The sequence below is a fragment of the Periplaneta americana genome, chromosome 11 (genome assembly GCF_040183065.1).
Source record: "Periplaneta americana isolate PAMFEO1 chromosome 11, P.americana_PAMFEO1_priV1, whole genome shotgun sequence".
Lineage (NCBI taxonomy): Eukaryota > Metazoa > Arthropoda > Insecta > Blattodea > Blattidae > Periplaneta > Periplaneta americana.
Window position 1 is genome coordinate 118,572,762 of NC_091127.1, and position 10,992 is coordinate 118,583,753.

The following is a 10,992-nucleotide window of genomic DNA, read 5'->3' on the forward strand; positions in this document are numbered from 1 at the left end:
TTTAATCACATTTCTTTAATTCCTCCTGCAATACACATGATTAAAGAGTTCCTATAAAAGTACTTATGAAAAATAAATACAATCTCTTATTAATATTCAGAATGAGTTCTGTATCTTGGGCATACTTCCATTCTTTTCTACTCACATCACATATTACAACTGATCACAGCCAATTATGTCGCACAGCTGACTACGTCAGAATTGAACATCGTAATGTTAAACAACAAAAACGTGTCAGCTAATGAATCGAATTGTAAGTTATAGAGCTTAATGTTCGATTATATTAGTATAAATGTTATATACGGAATATTTTACAAGACGTCTAATACAATGATTAAGAATTAACATAGGAGTAGTGATTTACAGGAAAAGTTAACACAGCTCATGATATCATTATGAAATCACGATGTGATTAACAAGCATAAATTTTTAGCATGTAACATTTATACTAGTAGGCTATAATCGGACATTAATCTCAATGTCTTACCATTCGATCCGTTCAACAACTGACGAGCTTATTGTTTAACATTACCATGTATAGTTCTCATACAAGTATATAACACACATAATGAAAGTTAAAAACAATACATTAATACACAAGATGTTTAAAATACTTGTCAAATTTATGCGATGAATTGTAGATATATAAAAATTATTTCGAGACAAGAAATCCATATCCAGAAACACTACAGTCATACTATTACTTAAAAGTTATTTCACTGTCGCAATGACATGTTTCCATCCATAGTAGTATGCGAGATTTTCACGCGTCAAATAAGATGCATGTTCCGTCTTCCATTTCATAAGTTATTAAAATTCGTACATTTTGTTTAGACAAAACACCATCTTTGTGAAATGCAATGTGAAGACTGTTACAAGAACTGAAGTTTACCTACAATAGAAACTTAATAATAGTAAAAGAATTCGCTTCTCTTGTGTGTCTGTTTTAATCACTTTGTATTACTGAAAGCATACACGTCATGAACAGAATAATGTTTTTGGTGTTCGCGGAATATTCTTGCGACGAAGAATTAATTACTAGGTCAGTGATAGAACTAGTGCGTCAACCACAATGTATAAGTTTTGTAATAAAACCTTATCTACATCTACAGTAATTTACATTTTTTCATAACATGAAATATTGTATGGTTTAAATTCTTGTCACAATTGGTGGTCTGTAGAACTAATCAAAATGCGTTCGAGACATATACAGAATAATTTAAAACCCGTTTTCTTGTTATAATTCTTTGAATCATTTCATAAATCCCACAAAATGTCGATAAAATTTGATATAAATTTAGAATTAAATAAAAAATAAAACTGAAAAATCATCATATTCTCACGAGAAAGTACGAAATAGAAACAGAACTTAAAGACTTGAAAAATAATAAAATAATATTCGTTCAGAAAGTAACCCATAATTTTAATTAAGTCTGTTGTTACAAAATACTTCAAGCTTAAGAAAATTGCTGTATATAGTATATTAAAAGTTCCCCCGTACACGATATTGAAAATTCTATAGGTATTATGATTTTTTCAAATATAATATAATATCTGATTATGAATTATCGACCAGCCTTCTCCACACAAATACCTACAATCCCGCGAATGAACATATAGTAAAATAAAGTGAATTTAAAACCTGGAATAAAATATATTCCATTATTTTAATGATTTCAATTGCAAAAATAAGATAAGAATAGAAAGATTCCAATGCATTATGAATGCGTATGATTCAGTAGCCTAAAACATACACTACAAAGTCACAATTAAAAAAACTCAAATGCATTCTAGTTCATGCTTTGGGATATCTGAAATATGATTAAAATTGTTTACAGAGACTTGCAGGTGTGATCCTTACACCATTGTGTCGAATAAAATTCACAACTTTATTGCTTTTCGAAATACTACGAACCTTAGAAAATCCACCACAAACTTCAAGATACGGACAGTTATCTACCATCAGCGTTGCGACTTGTGTATCATCACAACCTTCACATTCGTACTCCCAGTACATCTCTTCCAAACAACCGAGTGGGTTAACATTAAACACTTCGAACATGAACTCAAATTTGGAACAAAACTTAGCAAGTCCAACACGTAACCTTCTCACACTTGTGCAATTTGATATTATGTATTTCGCTAATACTACATGCCCATTTTGGGCGAAAATGTCTACATCCAAGTCTACTGTGAGACATTCGAGGGACAAAAAACCAGGTGTAGACAGTTCAACAGAAACGCTGTCAATGACCTTGGAAACAAAGGCGTCTATTTTAAAACACTTTAGTAAGCAACACGTGACTCCTAATAGTTGAATAGAAGTAATATCTATATCAAAACTTTCCAAGTCTAATGTCAGATACACAAGCCTAGGTACAAACTCCTGAATGTGGTAAAGTAACTCATTAACTGTACATTTAAGTTTCACTCCTTCAAGGGTCCTTATATTTTTCAGAATCATGAAATCTTCATCCTTGATAGTTGAAGATTTGCAAATAAATGGATAGCTGTTCACAATTTGAGAGACATCATCACATTTCAAAGCCGAAAAGGCTACAAAGCTAATGTCTATGAGAAATTCCATCTTAACCAAACCTGATACAAGTGTTCTGTGACCGTTATCTGAAATTGCGGTTTTTCCAACAAAAAATGACCTTAGGAATTTCAAAGAGAGAATAGTTTCCACACTGACATCTGTCAGTCTTGTTGAGCTCTGGAGGTGAAGATTCTCCAAATTCGGGCAACAAGTAACAAGAACTTTCAGATCTTGATCGCTGCACCGTCCACTGAACGCCCTCAGACAATTGCGAAAAATAACATTCTTCATATTGGTCTTTATAACATTGTTGTGAAATACGACTTGCAGGGAAAGTAGCTTCGGAAGTGTCTCTATCCTATTGAAGACGAGCGCTTCCGTCAAATTTGTGTTGAATTTAGAAATGCAAGTTGGAGATATACAATAAAACATGTCGGGATGTGGTTCGATGGTGGTAACTTCTGGATGAAATAAGCCGTTACCCACTATTAACAAAATGTCAATCTTCCATCGTGCCAAAGTTCTCATTCTATTCTGATTGTGGGTAAAGTCCATGTGACTCAGGTACGCGTTTGTAAAATAATTAGCTAAAACTGATGGAACTACCGAAGTCCATAATTTATTGAACCTTTCAGCAAATGATGTTGCTCTTTCCTTTCTTTTCAGTGTATCATCTGTATCCTCGAGAAACGAAGAGCAAGCACTGTCAAGAAACTTCAAACATGTCTTCAAGGCGATGTTCTCGAGGCTTACGTCCATTGCTGGGCTGCTACTGAAACAATCATACGATAAATTTCAACACTGATTGCATTTTACATATATTTTATTCAAAATTAAGTAAAATGATATTACGTTCTTATAGTATACAGATATTGTACATTATAATAAAACTGAATTGTTTCCATTATCATCTACGAGACAAAATAAATTATAAAATTAAACAAAGGAACGTTGGAAGATCCAACATGTGAATGTCCTTCAATTCTGCATTACTGATAACTAAGTGTAGTGTAGTGTTTGGTCACTAACAAGTTAGGTAAGCAGAGACTATATTCCCAACACTACAGACAGGAGCGGACGGTGCGTCTAGGCCAGGTAACCAAACTGGGTATCGTGATTGCATCGTGTAATCAAAGACATACTGGTAAGGGGAGTTTCCTATACATTGCTCTCTGTCTCGCTCACGTACTGAAGGTAAGCAGTGTCGATACCATGTCGCTCTACAAACCCTCTGTTCGTACAGAATGGGAAGAGGAATTTATTCGCTGTTCTGTCGGAGAAATTGTAATATGTTGCTTTGCTCAACGGTTCAATTAGTAGTAGTATATAGAAGCGACATTATAGGGCATTACGCTGAATGCACAAGCATAACAAGTATTATTATTTTATTATTATTATTATTATTATTATTATTATTATTATTATTATTTATCAGCAAGAGTTACCATAATTGTGCATATAGAGTGTTAGTTGGGAGACAGGAGGGAAAAAAGACCTTTGGGGAGGCCGAGACGTAGATGGGAGGATAATATTAAAATGGATTTGAGGGATGTGGGATATGATTATGGAGACTGGATTAATTTTGCACAGGATAGGGACCGATGGCGGGCTTATGTGAGGGCGGCAATGAACCTTCGGGTTCCTTGAAAGCCATTTGTATGCAAGTTACCATAATTGTTATATACGTGCCTGAATATATAGGCCTACATCTTCCCTTGAAGGATAAAATAATTACTGGACTACGCTACATCTCCATTTTATTTATTTATTTTTTTTTTAATCTTTTGATGACTATTATCAGTTATTTACTAGTTACTGATTTAATAATAATAATAATAATAATAATAATAATAATAATAATAATAATAATAATCCGTGGTGCTACAGCCCGTGAAGGGCCTAGGCCGACCAGCCGGCTGCTGGCCTCACGCCCACATGCCGAAGCAGAGGTGAACGATCATCCAACCAGAGTGGAGGTATCGTGTGGTTAGCACGATGATCCCCCCAGCCGTTATAGCTGGTATTCGCAACCGGATTTCGCTACCTATCGTAGCTCCCCAAGTGCATCACGATGCTGGGTGGGCACCGGTCCCATACACTGGCCGAAATTTCATGAGAAAATTTCTTCCCCCATGAGGACTCGAACCAGCGCGCATTCCGTAACGCGAGTCCTAGGCGGGATGCCTTAGACCGCGACACCACGGCGCGGGACAATAATAATAATAATAATAATAATAATAATAATAATAATAATAATAATAATAATAATAATAATAATAATAATAATAATAGTGGTAATACTAATAACAATACCGAATATCATATCTGTATCGTTATACTATTAGGTGGCAATATTCCCGTGGTAACATGACCTATGAACCTCCCAGTTACATCTATTTTTCATCTGACGAAACCCATATATTCTTACGTGTCATAACGCCCATTAAGAGAGTTAAAAAATTTCCACAGCAGAGTGCAAAATGATGTTCACGCAGCGTTATTGAACATGAAGTTTTATTTTAGTATATTTTTCTATAAATATATTTAAATGATTGCTTTCCACTTCTTAAAACAAAATATTTTTTAAGAACATCATGTTACACCACTGGTCGGCAAAGATGATGTCATAAAATACAGCCCGCAAAACACAAAGCGGAAGGTAAAAGGAGGGACGTAAAGGAGAAGGCGGGGAACTCCTTCACTATTGCAAGTTCTCAGTGCACAGAGACGGACAGTGAATATGTTTAAAAAAAGGAGTTCAATTAAGTTTATGTCAGTGAAATTTGTTCATTTCTTTTTCATTTTTCTTTGATTTTATTTCTTTTTCTGTTACTTTACACACAATTTAAACTTTATTATGGATGAGTAATTAACTAAAAATTATAAGTGAAGCTGCATGTAGCCAATTTTAACTGAAAAACGAGATGTCTGTCTGTGATACGCGAAATTCTCTTTCATTTTACAACCATTTAAAAAAAACTGTTCACATGTATACTTACTTACAAATGGCTTTTAAGGAACCCGAAGCTTCATTGCCGCCCTCACATACGCCCGCCATTAGTCCCTATCCTGAGCAAGATTAATCCAGTCTCTACCATCATATCCCATCTCCCTCAAATCTGTTTTTATATTATATTCCTATCTATGTCTCGGCCTCCCCAAAGGTTTTTTTCCCCCCTCAGGCCTTCCAACTAACACTATATGCATTTCTGGATTCGCCCATACGTGCTACATGCCCTGCCCATCTCAAACGTCTGGATTTAATATTCCTAATTATGTCAGATGAGGAATACTATGCCTGCAGTTCTGCGTTGTATAACTTTCTCCATTCTCCTGTAACTTCATCCCTCTTAGTTCCAAATATTTTCCTCAGCACCTTTTTCTCGAACACCGTTAACCTCTGTTCCTCTCTCAAAGTGAGAATCCAAGTTTCACAACCATACAGATCAACCGGTAATGTAACTGTTTTATAAATTCAAACGTTCAGATTTTTGAGAGCAGACTGGATGACAAAAGCTTGTCAACCGGATAATAACAGGTATTTTATGTAATATATAATCATAAATAGCCATGATATTGTCGACAAGTAACCTAAGAATAGGGAATTTTGACTTTCTAAGCATTTTGAAAATATCTATTCCTGCCAAGTTTCCTCGTTGATTTTTCAAATAAGTGTAATTTATTAGATCTGCGATTTCTGCTTGTAAATATTACCTCAACTTTGTTATAGCCTATCCACAGTAAACGGATTTGCATACAATTGAAAATCAATCTCCATGTTTTTTTAATTATTAAATAGTTTGTTATTAAAATATACTTTCAGTCCATTCAAAGGTTGCAAGTGTGAAGGGAAAATTATATAAAGTTTTTTCTGATATCTTTGCTTTCCATACATCTATTGGACGTACGAAAGAATTTATATGTATTAACATTTTCATTATTCTCATGTAAACAGCGACTTAAGTTGTCAAGGAGTTCCGACATCGACAAGAAACATCAAATCTGTCACCCAATTTTTATTCATTAATTTAGAAATGTTTACACCCTGAAACAGAAAAGTTGCATAAATATCACAAATTTTACAAATAAGTGCGGTAATGAATTCTGTCATCCGTCATAATTGTAAATAATCTTTCATGAAATCAGCTATCAGACTGCGTATATCAAAAATCAAACCAAATCACAACTGAGCCTGTCGTGTTTACTTGAACACTGCTTAACTTTGAATGAACAAGTGATGGCCAAGGAAAGGGAGATCATACCTTAACACCTTCCCCCCTCTGCTTTGTGTTCAGGGGTTGGTTCGAGTCAAGAATTGCCGACGACTATGTAACCAGTACACTAATCTTAATGAAACAGTGATAGAGTAGCGGTAACCAAATTTTATTAGGAAGAAGGTTTTGAGTCTTCTTGATAAATATTTCTAAATTGTTATTGTGTGTTTTGGTGTTTCATTGTTCCTGTATGAATCATCGTTAGTCTTAAAGGTAGTATTTTACAACATTATTCAGAAGTATGTCAATTCTTGCTTTAATTCTCATATCATTTTAAAAATGCCAATTTTATATCTTTAATGTTAAGCTATTAAAATATTTCATATCTCAAATTTAAAACAAGACACTTGTCAAAATAACTCATTATTTACTATCCCAAATCCAAATACTGCAATAGTTCGTAAATCTTCCATAACAAAATAATATAATAGAAAGGAAACAAAAAATTTCATATTTCAATCTTAAACTTAAAATATGGGGTTATTCAAAATTAAATTGTTTCACTATTGTTACAACGGCAAATGAAATGAGTAAGCAGCAATCCAAGCTACGCTTGAGTAAGTCAGTATTTTTTTTTTCAAATATTACCAGAATGGTTTTGACTGTACAAATACGAATTCACATTACTCAGTTTTATTACGAATCTAAAAAGATATTATTCAAGGGCACTGAGAAGATTCCAAAGTATAAATGGATTGAGATGTAAGACCTGGAATTTACCGCCATTGAAGAAACTTGTAAAATATCAGGAGATATTCCACAAGATTTTCTTCTGAATGCTATTCATTCCCTAGAAGAAAGACTACTAAACATTTAGCTAAGAGGAAAGAAATGGTGACTATATCTGAATGTTTTGAATTTTGTTTTATAGGGCCTACCTGAATAAAATCATTTGACCCCCATTCATTTATGAAGAAATCGGTATTATTGCATGGTAGTTCGGTACAAAACGTTGATCAATGTGGCGGAAATCATCGAGAATCAGTGATCAGGTTTTTGGTATGTCTTGCGCATTATACGTTTTTTGGTAGGTATACCAAAAACCTTAACATACAAATCTAACCTGTCACTGATCCTCGATGATGTTCGTCATATTGACCACGTTTTCTACCGAATTACCTTCATCTAGCAAAGAGTTAATTTTAGTTTAAATAAATATTTATGTTCTATTACGTTTTCGTGAAATTAAATAAAAATTCATGCTTAAATTTGTCAATATTCTGACGTAGGAGACGTGGAAACATGTTCAGCAGGCAGTACTCTGCACAGACGTAAGTACGAGTCAGCTGAGTATAAGGTCCCTGTCCATAGTTCTACTGCCGAGCGGATGGCAGTTCAGTACCGGGTATTCAATAAATAACTTACAATGTCATTCACAGTTTAAGAATATAATATATTATTAATTTATGGAGAAAATCGTCGTAATTCAAGTGAGACAAGAAGGGTGTAGGCTATCGTGAACGTTTTCCGCAAAGAAGGTTACCTAATCGGCGAACTTTTGTAACAATTTCTCAACAATTATTAGAAACTGGGAGTCTTGGACGTATCCGCAACAACTGGACTAGAAGATGTGATAGCTGCCTTCAGAACGACGGCGGACACGTGGAAAATCTGATATAAATCGTTATGTAAAATTTTCAAATGTAATTTAACGAGTTCGTATTGATACGAAAATAAACTGAACTTAGAGAACAAATTATGAATGGTTTATCTAGAAGTGATTTTTCGTCAAGTATCATATCCCCAAATATAACAACCTGCAAACTTTAAGTTTCTTTAAAATGTTACTGCTTTAAGGAAGCGGGAGAGATTAAAATTTTGCACTAGAAAAAAAAAACGTTCGTTTGATTTTGTGCAGTAAATGATTGTTTATTTTTAGACATACAATTAGAAATGGAGCAATATTGATAAATAAAATGGAAATTTACCATAATGTTCTATTAATGAGATTGAAAGTTTGTATTTGCTGCGCGTTTTATGTAAACAACAGCTGGCCTGGTCCGGCCCTGGATTAGAACAGAGCATCTGTTTTGTACCGGTATGTCTGTCCCCGCTTCAGCTGTACCGTGTAGCCTACCTGTAAGCCCCCTCCTCCCATCCAGGAACGTTGTCAAACGTTGCATATTGTAAACTTTAATAACTCTTTAAATATTGCAATTAGAAAACAATTGTGAGGACAATTTTTCTTCCTTATGACATGAATAATCATCAGTTAAAATAATGACATACCCCTTGCATTCTGTATACAGCGAAGTCCAACCTCTTTTCTTGAGAGCTAATGACGTCACAGCGAGCATGAACCACTTCCCCTTCGATCACTCACTCAGTAACGGCTGATTGCAACTGATTTTAATCATAAATGTTGCTGTTAGAAAAATATGCAACAATTATGAAGGAACTATACGACACTTTCGAGTCCAAATTTCGAGATTTGAAAACAATAGAGGCGAAAATTAGTCTTTTTAACAATCCGTTTAATTTTGCTTGCAAAGATGCTCCACGTGGTCTGCAAATGGAACTAGGCCTAGTCACTTTTCAAAATTCTACAGCCACGAAATATTCTCAGAAAGAAGGTTGGGATTTGTTTAAATCTTTGCCCAGTAAAATATTTCCGAGATTGCGAAAGTTTGCTGCACATTTAATGACAATCTTTGGTTCTACATACAGAGTGTTAAAAAAGTATCCAATATTTTAGGAGATGATAGTATGCATCAAAACAAGAAAATAATATCTAATAAATATTTGTCCTACAACACATAGGCTACTTTCTGAGATCTGAACACATGTTCATAGGAGGTGATCAATGTGACGTCCATTCATGGCAATGCATTTCTCTGCCCTGCAATACAGCAGACTACCTGATAATCATACCGTAGTTGACACCCCTGGCATGAAATACTGATACGTCGCAAGGAATATTGAAAACAAAAGTCTGGTTCCGGATATGAGCGGGTTCAGCAGAGATGGTGTTGTGAATTTTCGTAATCAGCATGTGAGGCTGATGAAAATCCCCATGCAGTTGAAGAAAAAGGCATCAGCACCGATTCTCAATCAACTTATGGACAGGCGTTCTTGGTGATAGATTAATACGTGCTACTACAGAGATTAACTGGGGATTGTTATCAGGACTTTCTTATTAACGTATTAAAACAAATTTCAAAGGTGCGTGATTCCTTACGCCAAAGGGCAGAGGAATGGACGTCACACTGAGCATCTCCTATGAACAAGTGTTAAGATCTCAGAAAGTATGTGTTGTAGGACCCATGTTTAATAGACATTATTTTCTTGTTTTGATGCATACTAGCACCTCCTAAAATATTGGGTACCGTACTTTTTAACACCCTGTATATCTCTGAACAGATATTTGAAAATGAATCGAATAAAAAGCCAGTATCGTAACAAGGTAGGGAATTATCATTTGGTCTACATTTTAAGACTCTGTTGTTCATCTTTTGTGGCACACATTGATGAATTGGTTAGAAGTAAACCGTGCAAAAAAATTCACTAACAGAAAAGTGTTCAAGAAGCTTATTTGATTTTCTTTGCATCCGATAATAATGGCAGTAAAATTAACTGAAACCCCACTGTAACAAAGCGACATTAGAGAAGTCTGTGACGTCATGAGTACATAAATGCATAATAGTTCCGTAAAGGGAGGGTGGAAGTAAATCCGCAATCCCCTCTTTCGCTTAAAGTTGGGCATCGCTGGTCTATAATTAAGAGATTCGATTGTATTTCAATAAACCAAACCATTGTACATACCAGAGACTATTCCTCAATCTGCTCACAGCAAAACATTAAAGAACATCAAATGGAACAGTATGAAATCGCTCTTGAAAGTTATTGTAGGCTACTTACCTTAAGCGAGCACACACTGCAAGTAACTTAACTCCAGAATGATGATGTCAGAAAAAATATGAAAATAATGCACTCATGTCCAAATGTACCCATAATTCCATATTACATGCTGCCAACATCATAGTTTGACTTTACCTACAGTCTTTCAATGCGAGGTATAATGCATATTTAGGTAATTTCATTGAAGAGATGTACTGGGAACAAAGGTAAACCACGGAGCAGATCTTAATGATATCACGCTTAATATGCTACGATCTATGCTAAAGAATACAAAAGAGCGACTTTAAATTATTTTTTTTCAAAATAGTAGTAATAAATAAC

The 10,992-nt window shown here is 34.6% G+C and overlaps 1 protein-coding gene across 1 annotated transcript; it reads right to left on the reverse strand.

The window, feature by feature from the left end:
* LOC138709275 (uncharacterized) lies at window positions 1–10,708 on the reverse strand. The gene is made up of 2 exons (XM_069839931.1): window positions 10,672–10,708; window positions 1–3,311 (listed from the first exon to the last, which is right to left on the reverse strand). Exon 2 carries the CDS (start codon window positions 3,296–3,298, stop codon window positions 1,823–1,825), a length of 1,476 nt encoding a protein of 491 aa, XP_069696032.1. The 5' UTR covers window positions 3,299–3,311; window positions 10,672–10,708; the 3' UTR covers window positions 1–1,822.
* Between the last annotated feature and the right edge of the window lie 284 nt (window positions 10,709–10,992).

What these genes read in the sequence shown, in the direction of transcription:
- LOC138709275 (XM_069839931.1), bottom strand. Translation starts at nt 3,298, where the DNA reads ATGGACGTAAGCCTCGAGAACATCGCCTTGAAGACATGTTTGAAGTTT.